We start from the raw sequence: 20,447 nt of genomic DNA on the forward strand, positions 1-20,447 counted from the left end.
GGATTATTTGATCATTGTTCTATGTATTCTTGATGCATTTGGGTAGGGAGAGAAAGGCACAACTGTCACTTCCCAGCGATACTTAGGCTACATCTATACTGGTAAGTAAAACAGGCCAGGGATGGTTCTCTTGTCCTAGGGCTAAAAGGCACAGCATGCCTCATGTCCATATGGCTAAGTTCTCGTTTTCCCAAAAGAGGGTGGCCTCATTCAGACTGTCCCTTGGGAGCAGTCGCTGGCCTGCGCTGTCCCCTGAACCATGCCCAGCCATTGTCTGGGAACATGTTCGCTGGCAGGAGCCAAAACTGTGCCAGGGAGCGGGCTTACAATGGAGGAGCAAGGGCAGGGGCATGCCAGCGCATGCCCTGGCCCTCTTTCCGTTCCTGGTACAAATGTAACTGTATTAATATTGATGTTCCCTAAGTTTAGCAGCATCTTTAAATCATGTTTTCAGGTTTTCCATCAGCCATATAATCTGGGCTAACATTACAGTTCTATTCGTTTTTAAAAATTGTAATAAATGGAAAGTCAAACAATATTACAGCAAAACAGAGTGCAAATAATGGAATACAGCTGTTTTATTCTTTCAGAGGGATGCAGTAAAAGGCAGAGGTAATACCTGCAGAGGCTTTTTTTTTTTTTTTTTTGAGCTAAAAAGGGGAGTATGTGTTTTTCAAGCTATGCTTAAACTGAACTAGTACATATGTAAATTGAAATGCATGTATGTGAAATTCCAGCTGGGGAAAAAAAAGATCCTAAACAGATTGAAGCAAGGAAATGAATCGTTAGGGGAATGTCAGTAAATATTCAGATATCCTCACAGTTTCTTAAATAAATGCACATTTGTAAAATATCAGATTGCATATTCCAAACACAACTTTAACTCTGTCCCTGTATCCATTCCCAGTCCTATTCTGCAGACCAGAAAACCCCTACAGTCAGTAACTCTACATCAAATAAATTCCGAGTATGAGTTACAGCCATCACACAATACGGTTATGTTGGAATATTTTTACTATTTAATAACAGACAAAGTGGATATTTTATTTTGGAATCAAAGTGCTGTTATGTGGATTTATGGTTTATAAGGTTGGCAGTGTTTCTGAGTACTTTCTTTTCCAAAGTACATAAATATAAAGTGGTAAAAGTTTTGTTTTTAGCTTATAAATGTAGTTAATCATCTGTTCAAACAATAAAAAAATTCTATTTATTAATGGCCAAGAAATGTTAGGGGTTTTTGGTTTTTCTTTTTTACAAGAGACTCATTTAAGTCAACTGGATGAAATGAATAGACAGTGAATATCACAATGGTTTAGAGGGGATCGTGGCACACCAGTTGATCATGTGGAATTTCACTCATTAATCCATTAAAGTCGTTACTGCCTCTGAGTCTTATTTAAAGGTCACGGTCTTTTTTAAGGACTTTGTTGCTGAGGGGAAGAACTATTTGTGTTTGATCCATCCAGCGCGTGCACAGATGGGCGCTCACTGACGAGCGTGCTGAAGTATGTTCTCTGCCTGGAATCTGCAACGCTGAGCAGTGGGTGGGCAATAACGTGCGAGAGCTCTCGTGGGCTACATGAGGGTTTGTATTGATCGTTCTGTTCTTACATCCTGGTTTTTATCGTAGTTACAATATATGCAAACATGTCAGGCAATTAGACATGTGAAGACTTGGTTCTGCTTGATTATTTGACTTCCTGCAGCTAATAATGAGATTTTTGGAAGATTTAGTGCTATGCCATTGAATATAAAAGAGGATCGGAGGCCTGTATGTGCAATGGAGTTAGGTGTGGTAGATGATTAAATTTGTCCTGGCATCCTTATTGAAGCCTCCCTGAGGGCACTATCAGCTGTAATCAGCACTGTTGTCAGAAATACCATTGCAGTGTCAGAAACATGGGTGTTTTAAGGGTATAGCCAGGGGACTTGAAGTGGTCACTTATTTGTTTAACCTCACATTAATAAAGAAAGACCCACGAGATTCTTTTTCTTTCCAGGGTTGTTGTTGAATTCTGTCATTTAAATTCTTTTTAATATTCTTCATAAACACTGCTGGCATCCAAATTACCTGTAACTACTTAGGAAAAAGCTAAGTATCATTGTGGCACATCATTGAAAATATCCGCACATAATAGTAATAACATAATAACACATAATGCACAGTAATGGCCTAAAATGAAATAAATTCCCAGCAGGATTCAGAGGAGAGGAAAGAACGCTTACTTAAGATACAATGTAACTATTTTGTCAGTCAGCGTTATGCCTACGCTTTGAACAATGTGTTCTCTTTCGGTTGCTAAAATTTCTTTTTCTGTTCTCTTTTTTCTTGATAATAAGGACTAGAAATGATCAACAAAAGTTATAAATTATGCACAGGCTATGACCGTCGGATACTACAATAATGATTCCTAGCATAAGAGCGAGTTTTAATTCTCAGAAAGATACAGGATATACAATGATTTTGAAATTCCTGGAAGAGTCCAGATTTTGCATTATTTACTACCTCTTTCCAGTAAGACTGCGGCTATGAGACTAAAGCAAGTTAAAGTTGGCACATACTTGACCTTTGTGGCACTGATTTCTCCTGCACTCAGAGGCTGGCTCGTAGGCCCAGATGTTGGACACTGTTCAATGAATAGGTGACCCTGAGATCAGACGGGAACAGTGTTACCGGGAAGGAGCAACAGCATAAATCTAAAAATTAGTAACCCCTATGATAAATGCTTTAAAGGATTGCCCTGTTGAAAGCTTTACTTCATGCTTCATGATGTCATTTAACCATCAACTGTAACTGTATAAAATTAAGAATATCTTTTCTATTACATTTGTTATCTTAAATAAGATGATGCATATTCACTTAAAGAACACACTTTTGGTTTTTCCAAAAAACAGACTTACAGGGACCAATCCTGCACAGGGGCCAGTCCTGTCTGACAGTTCATCGTTCCTGCCATTGTATTGATTGATTCTAAGACAGACAGTAACCAGTAGGTTTCCTGAGTACTTGTAATAATAGAATTAATAATCAGGTTATTAGAAGTGAAGTAATTGTAAAACTTGCAAATGCTTTTTAATTTGTGCTGTTTACTTTTTGTGTTTCTCTTTTTGAACAAATTGCAATTCATCCGTCAATTTCAGTGTGGTTTATAGACCGCTTCTACATGCAGGTTTCTGTACACATTACTGTGCCGCATTGCCTGCGTTACAAATACTACTCACAATTTTTTGCATGTATTTCCTTCAGAACACAGAAATTAGCACTGAAGCCTTAGATTTAGCTTTAGAAAAAGCTTTTTTCTGTCTAAAGGAATCTTATGGTGTCACTTTCAATCTCTCCTGTGAAAGTTAAATTTCTTTCTCTTGCTTCCTTTTATGTTCAAAAACTTAAATAATTTATTACTGCAAAGGAATGTGTACTGAATCCAGTAACCAACAGAGGATGTGGAAAGATTTATTGGGAGAAACATTAATAGCATTCCTGGCCAGGTGTATTTTTTTTCTTTTTTGTGAAATGGGGAAAAAAAAAAAAATATACCTCCAGCCAACTTCAGATATGGCTGGAAGCCTATTTGGAAAACAGCATCTGTAATTGTGAAGTGCTTCTCGAGACAAACTGAACAAAAAGCGATGAGAGATGCAAAGAGGTTGGCACTGGTGAATACGAAGAAATGTGTTGCTAGATCTTGAAAGCGACTGCAGTGTTTGCCGTCTGAGTGGGTGTATGCACAACTTCTGCTCTCCGGGTACGTTACACAGCGATTTATACCCATGGGAAACGAGGGAGTGAAACCCCTCCCAAGTTGGAGTAGGGAATTCTGAGTTGCGCACCCTCGGTCCATGACAAAAGGTACTGGAGGAGCAGGACCTGAGTACACTTCTGCACTCCTTGCTTAACTGAATGGGAGGTGTCACTCAGTAAACAGCAAGACACAGCTGTGGTGAACATTTTTACTCTTAAGACAATTTTTTAGACCACTAGTAAATAATTTTATTGCATATTAGAATATATAACATGAATTTGAGAGGAGTGTAATCTTTTGGGGGTTTGCAAATTGTAATAGCTTACTTATTTGATCATTTTTAGGATAAAAGTCTAGGCACATGCAAATATCATTTTTCCAGGAATGACAAAAGAATCGGGTATAAACTAGCTCTTTTTCTAGCATTTTTCCTGTCATTTACATAAAGCAAAAAGTTAATGAGAGCATTATAAAATATAATGCTACATATTTTAGAGTGTTCCAGGGATACTTTTCCCCTATCAATTTTTCCTTCAACCCCAACTTCTTAGTCTCCAGCTCCCCCCTGTACTGGTTGAACAGGTGGGTCCCCTCAGCAGTAGCCTTATTCCTTAAAAAGCAGTGATGAACATTATGTTACTGTATGAGTTGTTGAAACCATTTCCTCTTTCTCCACTAATCCAAGTGTCTTAAACATGTCATCTACACATTATTCCTTGATGCAGCATCTTAGAAAAGTAGTGGTGAAAAGACAGAGAATCAAACTGCTCCATCTGCCTGCCCCAGGCAGGAAGCTGTACCTGCATCCCATTTTACCTGTACGCAGGTCTCATCGTACAGGACCCTAATGATGGAGTTTCCTCCATCTGTCCAATAGTCTGTTCCTTGTATACCAGCCCTTACTGTTAAAACACTTTCCTGACTTCTTATATCCCAGTTTAAGTTCCCTTAAGCCTATTGCTTCCACTTTTATCCATTGTGGATACGGAGAACAGCTCTTGCTTTCTCTTTGTAGCTCCCCTTCTGTTATTGAAACTCTTCTAGATTCCCCCTAGAGTTTTGTAGACTTTTCTTTTTCTCTGTTGCTTCACAGAAATTGTTCCCTCCTATTTCTCTCTCCAGGGACGTGTCTGTGCCTGGCTACACCTGTTGATATTTTCCCAGTGCGCAAATGAAAATGTTACTGGTAACAAAAGGCCAACCTCTTATAGTCAATACAATTAAAAAAACTTGGCAATTAGACAAAGGACTCTTTCAAATGTGAGCTGGAGTGCTCAGTTAGAAGCATGGAATCAAAGTCTCATTTTATTACTTCTTCCTGTGTTGGTCTCATACTTGTCTATCAAAACCAGACTGTTTTTTAAAGTTATTTGATGCAAAGATCAGCCTAAACTACTGAAATCCCAGTGCTTAAATGCCTTTGTGAGTTTAAGTAGTTTGTAGACTACAGATGGGATTCAGCAGGTGTTTAAAGTTATAGGTCTTTAAGGATGCTACTCAATTAAATCCTCAATTTTGTTCCAGTGTTTTCAAATCCAAAATTTTGACTACCTTTTAGATTTTAAAAATCATTTAGGAAGCAAGTGACAGAATCAAGCTTCTGTTTTGGTGGTCTCTGGATAGATGGCATTAATTTTAGCAGTTAAAATATATTGCTTTTTTTAAAAAATAATTTTGCTTTTTAAATCATCATGGAGATTGGAAAATAGATATTACTATGAAACTGTGTTTCCTTGAAATACAAGGTTTAGAAGTTCTTCTAATAAGTACAAATAAATGTTTTTGTTTTTTTCAACAATCATATGGTAATTTTGCATACTTGAAAATTGATTTAAAATATTTACTTTTTCCACTTTTGTTAACATATTGTTTCCCCCATTCCTTTTTTTTTTTTTCCCCAGGACCATTTGCTGCTTCAGGAGACAGTAAATTCTGCTGCTGCTCTTGTCATGGCATTAATAAAGGACAGAAACCCGGAGCTGACTGGGCAGCTGTTGGTAGCATAAGACCATAAATCATGTGTAGCTTTTGGAAATGTTTCTTTTTCATCATCCATTCACCAAAGGTCTTGAATCATTTTACCCTTTGATGAAAACTCTGGATTTATGACATTTACTATTAAGATCTTTTAAGAACATATTTTTGATACTTAAAATGCAAGTCTGATATTATGTATAAAGTGTAAAGTGAAATACAAATCATTCTGAGATACACTGGGTACATGCTGTGAGGAATGATACTGAAATGTTTTTGTGATCATTTAAAAAGGTGCACAGAGGACACCAAAGCATTCAGTCTTCATGCAGAATTGTCTTTAACCATGCATGTGTATTGTACTCTAGGACTGCATGAATGACATTGGATTTAAGATGAAATAATCCTAAAGCACAGGATATGTTCTTTATATGAAATTATTTAAAAATTGCTGCTATACCTATTAGTGAATGTAGAGTTCATTATACAGTGTAGCCTTCCTGACATCAGTAGAAACGCACGTTGCAAGAAGTGGTTGAAGGGTCAGGTCCATGTCCTCCATGGAACGAAGTTAACCTTGAAACAAAGAAAAGATGTGCATGGGGGCAACGAGGTGCTAAACCCCAGTTTTCCAGATAGGTATGCTCTGGCTGTAGCACTCCTTAGTGCTACACTTCTTCCAGTACCCACGTGCCATCATTCTGAAGTATATCATCTCCAATAGCTCCCCTGAGTCCTGTATTACACGTACTCATTCTGTTTGCACGTGTGTGTACGTATGTGCATGTATGTGCGGATGCATGTTTAAAGGAAGAGTTAAGAGCAAAAAAAATGTTTCACAATGCAATCTGTAGGTAATGGAGAAATAGGAAGATTCTGTTAGCTCATCTACAAGAATGCAATTTTCATCTCTTGCTGCTTAGCCTATGTATGCATTAAACAGTAGTGAAGAGAACTGAGTGTTACAAGTTCAGATATATGCTACATTGATATTCAGGTGTGGAAAGTTGGGACAGGAAGGTAAAGTGGTGAATGGTTATTATGTGGAGTATCTCCAGGTATCACAACCACTAAGAGCAATACAAGAAGAGGACAGTCCCTGAAAACACCTGTCCCTCCCTATGCATCAGACTCAGGAATTTCAGCTTTCCTGCAACTGGTGAGGGGGCTAGGTTAATGTCTTATGGACCTGCCGTGATTGGAATAAGGTCTTAGAGAAGTATCCCCACCAGAAGTGTCCAGTGAGCCCCCATTCAGTCTGTCCTGAGTGAGAGCACTGTCAGTTCAGCAAGTTTCCCTCGGAAACCAGCGTTCCTCCCCTTCCTTACTCCCACCATGTTCCACTCCCTCTGGTGCTCAGACAAAACTTAGGATAGCATGATCTGGGCTCACTCCCCTTCCCCTTCCTCCTTCCCTTCACCTGACTATCTATATCTCTGTTTTAAATCCCTTTCAGAAGCTGATGTTGATCCTAAACTTCCTTCATTACACGATAAAATAAAGAGTTGTTAGCTGACTGTTCTATATCCAAAGCACACATTTTCTTCCACACAGAAGTCATTCTAAGACAACTAACAAAGTTCTTGTGCATCATCTGCTTTCTTCTTCGCTGCTCTCTCCTCTCTACTTTGATTAATAATTTGTCCTTTTCTGACATTGTACAATATAAGAATTCATATTAGCTCTGTGTATGGCTATACAATAGGCATATTTTATTCATATATATATTCATGCCTGTTCATATGCAGAGTATGCAAATAAATGAGGAACTAAAGAATTTATTATTGGTATTCATAATTTAACAGGACAGCTTTCACAAATACGTTTTTTGAATTTGCCTTTACATTAATGAATTTGATGAAGGAATTAATCTAACAGGCTTTTAAAAGACATGATGAAAGATGTTTCTTTGACTGTATTTTGTGACTCTTCTTTGCTTGAAGACTGAAATACAATCCATGATGTGTTTTCCCCACATAATAATAGGCAAGTGAATTTAGAAAATCCTTTATGTTTTCCATCCACTCTAATTTATACATTGTGATACTGCCTTAGCGTTGGACTGTGTGTAACTTACCATTTGCTTAAACAGAACCTTTTACTGTGTAGGGTTGTTTTACTTACCTCATTCTCTTAACAGGATTCCAATTAAAAATGTTACTGCAATGAACAGCTGTAATGAAAAATTATATTATCGTTGTTTATTTTACTTTGAAAAGAGAACGGACAATGCACAACACAAAGTAAGTGAGTTTCAGGTCATCAAACATACTTAGTACCAATCTTAAATGGAAGGTAATAAGCTTTATTAATGTACTGTTAATCATTGCATTATGGGTTTCGTTTATTTTTAACAATCTTTTTAAATGGTCTACAAACACTGAAAAATCTGTTTTGCTGGAAGCACATACACCAACAACAGGACTACTAAAACAGATCACAAAATACTAGAACTGCAGTAAAAAAAAAAAAAAAAAGAAACTGGACTGTGATTACTGCTATTGTGTATCCAAACCAAATTTAAATGGTCTTTTGGATGATTGTTAATACTTACAATGGGAATAAAGATATAAAATGAAATTAAGAAACTGGTTGATTGGTTTTTTGTCTGTGCATAGATTCTCACAAATAGCAACATACATGAGAAGCTTGGCAGCCTTTTGTACACACATGCTGTTTTGAATTTAACTAACTAACTAGTGAATCAGTCACCACCCATATTGCTTTGAACATTTGGACAGAGATAACACAGAGTAAATAAAAGCTCAGACTCTGCCAGCCTTGCTTACCTTACTCCTCAAGCACTCTAATTAGTATTCCTTGGGTAGTGTTCATCTGAAAAGAGAATACAGAATATGGCCCTAGAAATTCTTTTCATAACTGCAAAATTGAGTGAATTAGATTTGTATATTGTATATCCACTTCATGCAAAATCTGAAAATGAAATTACTACATTTGTCTTAGATAGTTGGCAGAAGTGTTTTTAGCTAAAATCTTTTCTTCTTTAGCTTCCAGGCTACCTAGCTTGAAAAAGATGGTTTGATGGTCCTCTAAAAAAAGAATGAAAAGGATAGAGGATGGTGGAATTAAAAACAAAACCAAAACAAAACAAAAACCCAAAATCAAAACCAAACCAAAAAGCAAAGAAATAAGGTGAGATGTGACCCTGCTGTAATCAGTGGCATAACTCTAGTTGACTTTGATGAAGCTTTTAGCTCATCTTGATAACTAACGTAGGCTGCAGAACAAAAAGTGTTATCTGGATGCCTTAAAGCTTTTGGTGGATTCAGATTTGTATTTCTGTGTGACACCGGAGTCGTGTCATCTCCACAGTGCTCTTCTAGGTGCCATCCAAACAGAAGCTTCCGAAGACACGTAAGGTTCCCAAGTACTGCCTGGCACTTCCCGATGATACAGCAGCTTCTCCTGTCTGTAGGTCACTCCACCAGAGAAGGGTCATAGTTTGCTCTGTTCTCCCTGTCGTGGATGCTTGCTACTGGTCACCGGTTTTTGTTCAGGTTTTATTTCCGAAGGTTTTTTATTTCTGAAAGCACATTTACTTCCAGATACACAAAAGCATTTATTATCTTATATCTCTTTCCTCTTCATCCGTAACTTTGATCTGCAAAAGGCTAGTTCATCTTACCAAGCATCCACCGAGATGTGCAGACAATGCATGTTTCCCTTTTTTCCTGTTAAGGAAGGCTCTGGGGTTCAGGAATAGGCTCATCTTAACCTTGTTCCCACAGGAGCCAGAATCCTGGGTGAGAGCTACCTTTGACCTGGCCCAGTGTGGCTGCTCTGACGACTGGGACATACAAATGGCTGGTAGTTGTAAAAACTCTGTGTGATGGGATGAATTGAGCCCTTCAGAGTATTAGTAGTGCCTCGACCTTAACGTTTTTTAAGATTTCTGATTATTCTCTCTGGTCCATATGACAGATGCACTAGTCTTATTCCTGTCTGACTTGAAAAAAAGAGCGCTTAGTTATTAGGTTGATTAATTCAGATGCATAGTTTACTAGATGGTAGATTTTTCTCTTTGTGTAGGTAGTGAAAGAATGGTATTCAGAGGAATTTCCTCTTATTTGTTTCAAAAATCACTTATTAAAACCACAACTAATTCTCACTGACACAGGGAGAACTGCTGAGACTTGTAAAAAGAATAATATCTGGAAGGAGTCCCATAGGGAAAATCTGTTATGAAATATTAAGATATAAATATATCTTATCTATATCTTATAGAAAAATATAGTTGTGATATAAAAACTTCAACCGTAACTACATTATTTAAAGCCAATCTTGAAGAGCTGAATTCTGAGAAACTAAGAAACTGCTTTCATTATTCCTGCCCAACTCAATCAATCCAATCTTCTGCACCTGGTTTGGAATAATTGGTAATGGCACCCAGTTCGATGACTGATGCCCCGCTCTGGATGCCTACAGCAAGATACCAAGGCATAGCATCAAAATGGGTTTGAATCCGCGTGCCCCCAGTGCCTGCCCTTTCAACTTCAGCCTGGTACGTTTTTATGGTGTCCGTCTCCCTCAGCCCATTCCTCAGCCCGGTTGTTTACCACAATTCAGATTGTCTTGGGCTTTTGGCAAGCACCAAGGGAAAGAAGCAGTCACTGACACTGCATTTTTCCCAGTGTAAGTTGATTTTGATTGACAGAGCTGTAAAGCACTTGTCAAATATACATTTTCCTTGGTTATTGCTTCCAGGAATACTCATTTAGTTTTGAGATCTGAAGAACACAACTTCAGTGCCTGTGCTGAGGAAACAGTCCCAACTGTGAAAATACGTTTATGATGATAGAATATACTCAGCTTGCATACACCAACCTGGGGAGCAAAGTGGCATTTCTTAATATATTTATTCCAAGCTCAAATTTAAGTAAAGTATGCTTTTCAATCTTTAGATTGAAATGGATCTTGTCATTCATCCTGCACATATTCCTGGCTCAGAAACTGAAATTATAATTCAGTTAAAATGCCACAACACTGAATTATTACACAGTTACAAAGATAAATGAGAGAGTAAGAGACATGAAATTTCATGTTTCCTTTCCATTTCAGCTATTCCTGTCTTCTCCCGTGCTCTTCTCCCATCCTGTCCCCTATTTCTGTTACTTGTTCTTTCTCTCCCTATTTGTCACTCTCTTTCCATTCCTTCCAGCCCACCATCGTCGAAGGAGATGATCCCCCTTCCCTTCGCCTGCAAGCCAGGCCGTGGTCTGGCATCAGAAACCCTTCCTCGCTCCTGGATCGAGAACTGAGGCGTTTGGGCTTTGGCACCTCCGCGTGGCTCACAGCTGGGACCGAGAACAGATGTCACTTCCGCTGCCAGCTGCAGGCAGATGAGCAGCAGCTGCCCGGAGGGACAGACCTCCTGCATGGCAGCTGCTGGGCTGACGCTGAATGCCGCCGATTAGCGGGAGTCAAGCTGCAGGCAGAGCTGTCCCACTGAAGGGGAAATAATCCGCTCCAAGGTCAGACCCCCTCTTCCCCCCGCTGCAGTAGCCGAACTTGGCTTTGTAAAGTCAGCACCTAGTCAAGGAGCCAGATTTGCAAATCTATCAATCAGAATTGCAGCAACAACAAAAAGCAAAAAAAAAGAAGAAAAGAAGCCAAATCCAGGTACAGCTTGCAGTCCTGGCGACTGGAAAAAGTGTGTTTTCACTTACTAACCAGTGGCTTTGCCAGGAGTTGCTCAGAGACAAAAACTGAGGAACCCCACGACGCTGTGTTAAGTAGTTCCTTTCCACAGCAGAGACACAGCCTGATTGAAGCCCCACTGAAGTCAATGGGACTGAAAGTTCCTTGCAGCGCGCTCAAGAATGCGTGGCATCTCCTCCCTCCGGCCATCTTCAGCTAACTCACACACAACCATGCTGGTTATGCTGGGGTTTTATTATTATTATCATTATTTTTATTGTGCTGCAGTTTTAAGTGTGTATTTATGTTGTGCTCAACTCCCTTGCCATTTGGTGGGGGAACATTATGGTCTTGATTAATGCCAACTATGTTTCGGAGTTTAGTTGTGACTCCAGTTTAAGCACCCCCAGGCCTATGGTACATGGGGTTACAGGGGCACTTCTAAAGGCCAAGTCAGGGTTTAAAATCTCTCTTTGAAGACTCACTCTGAATCCAGTGACAGCACAGTAAGCCTAAAAGGATGATTTTTTGCTTGGTTTAAGCTAGTCTGCGGGGCTAGAAAAAGTCTTGGCCTCTTCTGGACACTGTGTTTTGTCCCTCTCTCCTGTACCCTAGCATTGAGGTTTGTGCTGCCGTGTAGCAAGTCAGTTGAGGAAGCTGAAAAACTGTTACCTGGCTGGAAACTAACCCTGCAAGAAGTAATTACCTTTCACCAGAGTCACCAGGTGGGATGACTTTGGGGGAGGAGATTCCTGTTGCAAAGGGATGTGCCAGGGGCATGTAGGGCGGCAGCAATACAGGCACGGATCAGCCTGAACTGCCGCTCAACTGCACCCTTGGGCCACTAGTTTTTTAACTTTGCAGTCTCAGTCCTGCCTCTGTTGAGGGCGAGATGAATATTTGTTATTCTAACACTGTTATGCCCCTTCTGGAGACAAGGGCATATACGTAGGTGAAGCACGGGAGGGTCAGACGCGGTATGTGGCTCCTCTGGCTGTCATGTGCAGGCTTTGTAAGCAGTGAAGTAAGCCCCGGTTGTGTGTTGCGACATGCAAGCCTCTCTGAAAATGATACATCTGAAAATGCTCAGAGGTGAACTGCATTCCAGACAGGTAGGTCAGGATAAGAAAAGGAAGGAAGGAAACGAGGTGTCTCTCACCCCTTCTAGGAGTGGCTGCTTGCAGCAGATCAAAGAAGTACTCTCATGATGGATATTTCAAGAAAAGCTGCAAAATGCCTTGAGTGCACAGCACAAAAGGCATATTACTTCTCCTTGTTGCCTTTTTTTTTCTTCTACTTTAAAGCAGCCAGCTTCACTGACTTTGGTATTTAACCCTGCTTTCCACTGTGCACCTTTGTGCAGGCAGCTCCACAGAAATGGAATGTGCAGGATTTGTCCAAAGCTTTGCTACAGCACAGCACGGTTACTTACGGTTACTTACAGTGTAAGAGCGGGCATTACAGCGGCAGCAACGCACCCTCTGGTGGCGTCCGTCAATATTTTATCAAAAATCTTCCCCAAGTTAACTAAAGGCAAGCACTGCTGATGGTAGAGGAAGAGCCAATATTTTGCTCTCCATCTTTGCCGATTCCCAGCAGCAACAACCTGCGGTACTGAAATGGGCTGAAAAAATACTGAGCATGGTGAGCTCTACAGCCATCGGCCCCACATCAGCCCCAATGACTACAAAGTGAATAACAAAGATGCGACTAGCTTAAAGAGGAGGCTGGAAAACACGCTTAGCATGTGGGTTAATGGAAAAATGGGGATTCGTGCTAACCAGGTTGTGTGGGTGGAGGATGGTGAAGCATTTGTTATCGGCTGGGTCTGCTCCTGCCAACACGTACCTGCCTCGGGCTGGATTCTTGGTAGCGGTTTTTGCAGACCTTTTTCATTCCTCTGAAAACACACCCTGAGTAAGATCTGTTTCAGATTTCTGGAAAACCCTAAAATACAGTCCAAATGGCCAAGGTCTGGACAATTCTGTGTTCAAAATATGAAGCTTCAAATGCTTTTTTGAATGATAATTTATACTTCAGTGAAAATCAAATTCTTTTTTTAATTTTTATTTTTCTTAACCTTAAGCCCAATTTGATGAAAGCCTTCTAAGCACCAGAAAAGTTTCACAAAACAGCTGCACGGCACTACGCTGGTCAGTGACTCTAGGGAGCATTAATGAATGGCTGGGGGTTTTCAAAGTGGCATTAAGTGGGTAACAGGTAAATGTCAGCTCATCCTACATTAGCAGTCTTGTATGCAGATTTAAAAAAAAGCGATTTTGAGTGTGAAGTAAAATGGGAAATAATATCTATCTCGGTGAGAAGTGACATCCATTAGATTCAGTGAGGATGACAGAATGATTTCTAGTCCATGATTATCATAAAGAAATATCCTCTAGATTGAATCTGATAATTGATATTCTTTAGGTTTCTATTTTTCCCCAAGAAAGCAATCAGCTGGATCCTCAGAGGATCTTTCAGGACTAAAATGCAATTTTGTAAATACTCAGTGTGGAAGAAATCAAACTTGTAGAAAATTATGTTGCAAGTAATAACGCCTTGTAAGTAAAATACTGTGCTGTTCAGTAGCTCTTTCGTGCCCTCTGCAGTTAAAATGCAGTTTCGTGTCTGTGCAGCCAAATTGTGTTTTTCCTGGTTATGGAGTGTAATACCTAGGGTTAATGAAAAACTGCAGAGCAGTAAATACGGTCAGAAATACTGCTGGAAACCTGTAGGCTAGGTTGTGGCTTTTATTACTCACTCACATCTAGCAAGCATTACAGTAAAGCAGATCATCTGTGCTTTCACAGCGGTACCGCTTATAGCAGGAGCTGGGAGCCCAGAAGTAAACAGAGGTGCACTCCTGTATGAGATCTTTGCTGGTGCACACCAGGTTTCACTACATGCATGCAACCGTCTCTATGCAGGTTTGGATTTTCATACATTTTTGCTGTCAGGTAGAAGTTATGTACAGATGACCTTATGAACTACTTTAAAAGAATAGTGAGTTTCATAATTACATGTAACTTTTTTTTTTTGCATCACTTTCAGAGAGTGCTTATCACATTTGTGCATAGAAACATATGAAGCGATTCATCCTACTCAAAACAGTTATAAAAACAGGTGAGAAAAAGTGTCGTACTTCAATTGACTGTACCTTGATTACATTCAGCTAATTTCAAACAGATGTCTAACTTCTGGACACATAAAATTGTATATAGTGAATCATACCCTTTCTGGTTATATTTGAAGACCAATGTGCAAGAATGCCTAAAAAATTTCATTGGATGAAAGAAGAAATGGTCACTCAGATGAAAATAAGGACTATAAATAGCTTTCTTGTAGGTCCTACTCTGGCAAAGCATATATGTAAAAAAGCATGAGATATTCATTATCCACGGAGATGCCTCATGTGCATGAAAATAAAAGGTATATCGGAGGGTAGTCTGAGGAATATGTTCTTCCTTATGTCTACAGTGCCAGAGAAGGTCAGTCCTGAAGTACTGAAGAAAAGAAGAGCAGTCCTGAAGTACCAAAGAGAAGGACCCCTGGGGAGGAACGAACACGTATGATCTAATTAAGCCAAAGAATTAATAACAACCATAACAGCAGCACTAATAATAATAATCATAGTAAAAATAATTAGAGGAAGCAAAAAAGTCAGCAGTGCTGAGAGGATGATCTGCTGTTTAAAACATCAAAGATGTGTTATTTTGCCTACCAATGACATTTTTGAAGTGTGTCTGCTGGTTACCGATTCTGGCATGGACTTTCAGCATGGACTAGAGCAGGTTATTCCTCACCTGTGCCCTCAGATTCTCTGCACATATATGTGTAACTGGAACATTAACACCTCCTGTAAGCTCTCTAGGCTACGGCTGTCACTGTCGTGTATGTTCATTGGTAGGTATAACACTTGAACTCAAGACGCTGCTCTAATTTAAGTATTTTCTGAAGAAACTAATATATCACTATAAACTCAATGCTTTACTTTGGGTTTCTGATTTTGACTGAGCAGCAGCTCAGTCAAAATGCACCAGCCACTTTTGAAACAGTGCCTCTTCTCCAAGGAACTTCGTAGCCCAAATAAACACCACAAGGAGTGAGGCTGGACACAGGCACCAGAAGAGACTGGAGAAAGCCAAGAACCCAGTGGCTGCTTGGTGAAATACAAGGTACCAGGATGGTGAGGCCAATGCTAGATGGCAGAGACCCCTCAGGCCCCCACCGTATCTCGCTGCTCTGTTTTCTCCCCATAAAAGAGCAAAATGCGTATGGTGCACGTGGTCACAGGTTTAAAGTGGAGACTGGAGAGTGAGGAGAGCTGGGCACTAGTCCTGCTCAGGGAAAGATGAGCACTGGCAGGTTAGTAAACACCGCTATGCTTTAGCGTCTCCCTCTGTGCAATACGAATAATGGCTACTTCACAGCAGTATTTGTTACAGTGATTGTATTCATATTTATGAAGTCCTTTGTAAATTGAAAACCGTAAAAGCTTAAAAGTGCTGTCTTGTAAAATTTATTACTGCTGAGACGATACTTCAGTGCTGAAAAAAACTCTGTATCAGGGAACCCTTGATTAACCAGTTGAACCATGGAAATCTCTCTTTGCCTGCATTCATTTTTCAGTGGCTCTAGAGATAATAGGTGTAGGTACTTACTCATGTACTTGAAATATAGGCAAGGACCTTGGACCGCAGAATTTATCAGTGTATTAAAATTATCCAGCCATGTTTCTCATTTGACTCATTTGATTTTTTGCAATAGATTTACAAATGCTCATCCCTGTTTATGTTCTGCATCAGCAACGTGAATTAAGCTGAAAACCCTCTTGGACAGACCTGGGACTGCCACTCATGCTGATGACTACACTGTTAAGAACTGTAGTTTTATGGGAGCATTTAATAGAGGACACTGGACTTCCAACTTGTGTGTTCAGTGCTAGGGGAGCAAGGCCGGTCAGGGTGTGCGTAGCCCTGCCAGGCCTGGACTGTGCCCCCCCAAATGGAGGGTCGGGCCTGGTGCAGGCCAGCTCGCTCCCCGCCTGAGGAGGGGGCTGGGGGACAGGCTCCCCCCGCTCTCTGCCCGGCAGCCATTTCCAGGCCGAGCCTCCTTCTTGATCCCCAGATGGGCTACGCCGCAGGTACATTATACCCACGGCCCGACCCTGACCCGGGCTCGGCCCATCCCCGGGGAGGTGCCGCAGCCCGGCCTAGCAGACTGCTGGCCTGGGTGGCAGCTGAGCTCAGGACCACGCTCCCCGAGGGACCCTCAGCGGGGAACGGTCCCCACATCCCCCTTCACCGCTCCCTGCTCTCTGCCTGGGGGCGAGGCTGGCATTTGGTAGGACAAGGAGGAGAAAACTCTTGGGAATCTTCCACCTGAATGAATTTTTGGGAAGAAAACACAGTTTCTACAAAGTTGAAATGATCCATGGAACCAAATCGGAATATTTTTGGCTTTTTAGAGGGCTTAAAACACGTGGGCTTAAATCAGTTCACCAAAGCCGCTGCCTGGCATTTCTGTATTGCTACGCTGACTTCAGAGGAGAGCGGCTCAGGCCCTCATCCCCGTTCCCGCAGCTGCCCTCTGGCCAGGTGCCTGAAGGACGCCATCTTCCACAATGCAGCCCGGGCTTTCCTCTAAGCAAGCGGCGAGCGAAGGTGGAAGGCGGACAGCTCTGGGGCCTTGGCGGAGGACATTCGGCCGGGAAAACTACTCCATAGGCAAGACGTGGCATTAAACAGCCAAATATTCCTCCCGTAAGGCAATACGCCATTATAGGGAAATGCAGTTTTAATATCGGACAAAGCATTTGAAACCAACTGCATTTATATTCTGAGCTATGTTTTACTTTGATTGAAAATACTTAAACAGATGTTTCAAAATTTCCTTTTTCCCCCTCACTATTCATACCAAGGAAAAATGCAAATGCCACTTTTTGGCTTTGATTTAGGTTGAAGGTATTCAAACGTCAGAATTCACGGACGGATTAAAAAAACCCATCCGTGCCCCTCAGCTCTTGGGGCAGAGCGGTAGCGGGAGGGCATGATGGAGAGGTGTGCTCGGGGGCAGCGGGGCAGGAGCAGGAGGAGGGGGCTCTACCCCAAGGCACGCAGACAGGGAGGGAAGGAGAAAACAGGATCCCTGGAAGCACCCGAGAGCCACAGAGAAATGGGGTGAAACTCTCAAATGTTGAGCAAGAAGAGAGAAAGCAAGCGATGATGGGCTCAAGGTTGTTCCTGTGATAAACGTACAGTGTAACTCCTTAACAGCCTTTTCAGCGGGATACCCCTCTGATTAACATGCCGGTGAGCAGCGGGTAACTGCAGGGGACAGAAGGTAAAGAGGCCCGAAGGCAGGGCGAGGGGCGGAGGAGCCGCGGGCGGGCGGCGGGGCGGCCGCTGGCGGGCGGGCTCGCCCTGCAGGGGGAGTATAACACCAGAAATGGCGGCCGCCGGGCGGCCTGCTCGGCGGCAGGTAGCCTCCTAGCCGGCACCTCCATTTGTAAAGCACGCGTTTTCGTCTACTGAACTATTTAGCGACTTAAGCCTGTTCAGTATGATATACGTGCTGAATATGATAAAGGGTAGGTAATGGGTTTAGCTAATGTAAAGTAGTTTATGATACTATGAAGTGAATGGGGGGGGGGGGGGGGAAGGCAGCCTCCTGGCACGTACGGAGGCTCAGGATGCAGACTTCCAGCTGAGGAACGCGAGCCTAAAATCTCTGCCCGCTGACGTAGTCAGTCAGTCCCAGGCTCACAGGTAGCTGCACGAAGCTTAAAGCGTGGCGAAACAAGTGAGTGTATTGTTCAGCCAATCCTACATGGAAATTTTTTAAAATTGCATTTATGTTAATAAATTACCTTAAAAATAAAGTCATACAATCACATATTAATGGCTAGGGATAGAGCCGGCAAGGGCCGTCGATACGTATTTGTTCAATACTAACATACTTATTCTCTGGTTCTCACTTGTCTTTTTTTAGGATGGTGTGTGTAGAAGGTGTGGGCTCTTCCCAAGTGGGTGCAGTGTAGTGTTGTGAATGACAGTCTAGAGCCAAGGGAGCTGCACCTGGTGCATAGTTTAGGGAAACAATTACCAACTCCTCAACTGCTGCCAGGGCCAAGCAGAGATTGAAGGAGCTGCAATAGCTCCCTGTGATCTCTGTCTGGCAGACGCTGAACATGTGCACACATGCACCAAGGCACGTTCAGAATTGCACCTGCACACGTGTTAATTTATAAGTCCTGTGTTTAAGCCAGGGCCAGTCAGTGGCATTCTCAGTTGTCACCAACCTCTTAATTCTTTTGCACTGTTTGTTGTATCTACTTGTTTTAAGCACTAGTACTAGAGAGCTATAGATAACAAGTGCCTCACCCCAGTTCAGAGAAGATTCATCGTTCTTAATAAGTTGATTGGACTCCTTTGCTGAATGTTAAAGTTGTCTAATGACCACTTACATGGAATATGTTTGGGTATCATATAGATACTGGATCCCTTTAGATACTTCATCCAGTTTAAGTGCTGACTGCTGTCAGTGCAACACACGCAGAAAATATTCTGGCTGATTCAGCTTGCTGTATTCTTGATCTCTCATATTAAATTAAATATAAGTGCTGATAAATGAAAAAGACTCCCTTTCTTCACCCATTTGTGAGAACACACCACACTCTTCAGACAGCCATTTTTCAGATTTTACACATTTTACCCAGACAGTCAGCTCTTTCCAATTATTCTGACCTTTTTAAGACATAGAGATTGAAGTTTTCCACTAGTCACTGTTAGCCTTGGCTTAAACAAGTACATAATAAAACATTTAATTATCAGTGGCTCATATGTAACACTTTGCATGGGAAGATCCTGAAGTACTTTATAAACATTCATTAAAGGTGACAGCAAGCAATGTGTAATAGCTAGGGAGAGCTGTTCCCATTTTGCTGAAAGACATCATTTCTTAGTCTCCATTTACCCACAGCCTCAACAGCGAGATAACACAATTACACCTCTCCTGCAGGACAGAAGCACACACGCAGGAATGACTACTACTACCTCTGCCCCCACCTTTCTTTACCTTAATTTGCACCTGTGACCCCTCTCTCCATAATAGCTCATTGGCTATTTTCTCCAGAAGACTGTGAGAGTCCAGCTGGTTTAAAGGATTTGACTAGGTGCTGCATTAAAAAAAAACATGACTAAGTTTGGATCCCAGGTACTCCAACTAAAACCAATAGTGTCCACATTAAAGATCAGAAGGTAACTCTGGATTTAACTGGTAAAGCAGTGCACAGTATACCTATCTCTTTGTATATACTATTCATAGAAAGAGAAAACAGCTGCTGAAGTTGTGACTTCTTCCAGTATTTTCAGTCACTAACAGTCCAGTGAAGCTCCCCTAGAGTGGGCAGGCTTGATCACCTGGAGTCAGGTAAACAAACTGTTCACAGAGTGCCACTGGTCTCCACACTAACACAAAGACATGTTGAAAGTAACTGAGGAATCTCAGCTCTCTGGGTGGAGGGCCGAAAAGCGTACTGTTCAAATTAATGGTTGCCTATATGAGAGAAATAAATGGAAGCAAAAAAAAAAAAAGACATGCCTAGATATCCCCCACAGTACCCCAGTGGTCCAGCCGTACTATACAAGGTATTGTCTTGTGGACACTGTAAACAATATCCCCCAAACAAATCAGCTTCCTGCATATTGTACTGGGCTTGCACTTACAAGTACGACCTTCTGCAGATCTTATTAGCTCACGTGCAACACAGGTCTGACATGACTGTGTTGATTTGATTCTTCTATTAGCCTGGCTACTGTTACTTGTGATCCCTCTGCAACAAGTTCCTTTCCGTGGTGTAGAAGGAAAAGGAGCAGAAACCAACAAGCAGCTGGTTGCACAACCCTGAAAAGCCTAGAGAGAACCCTCATGGGGAGGTAACTTAGAAGGACATTGATGTGTGAATAACTGTGGTTTTTCTCCTCAGGAACAGAGGGTCACTCCATTCCTTGTAAACGTACAAAATTGTTTGAGAGAAGTATTGATTCCTGCACTAGTTTCTCCTCTTTGAAT

At 41.4% G+C, this 20,447-nt stretch overlaps 1 protein-coding gene across 1 annotated transcript in view; it reads left to right on the forward strand.

Annotated features, from left to right (window-relative positions):
• CRPPA (CDP-L-ribitol pyrophosphorylase A) overlaps positions 1-5,770 on the forward strand; it is a gene marked incomplete at its 5' end in the record, with an annotated part of 124,047 nt that extends 118,277 nt beyond the window's left edge. The window contains one exon of the mRNA XM_082306831.1: positions 5,645-5,770. Within this exon, the coding sequence (XP_082162957.1) occupies positions 5,645-5,749 (105 nt within the window). The 3' untranslated portion in view covers positions 5,750-5,770. The remainder of the gene's footprint in view (positions 1-5,644) is intronic.
• Positions 5,771-20,447: the final 14,677 nt, after the last annotated feature.

The sequence above is a fragment of the Platalea leucorodia genome (assembly GCF_965183815.1).
Source record: "Platalea leucorodia genome assembly, chromosome: 1".
Lineage (NCBI taxonomy): Eukaryota > Metazoa > Chordata > Aves > Pelecaniformes > Threskiornithidae > Platalea > Platalea leucorodia.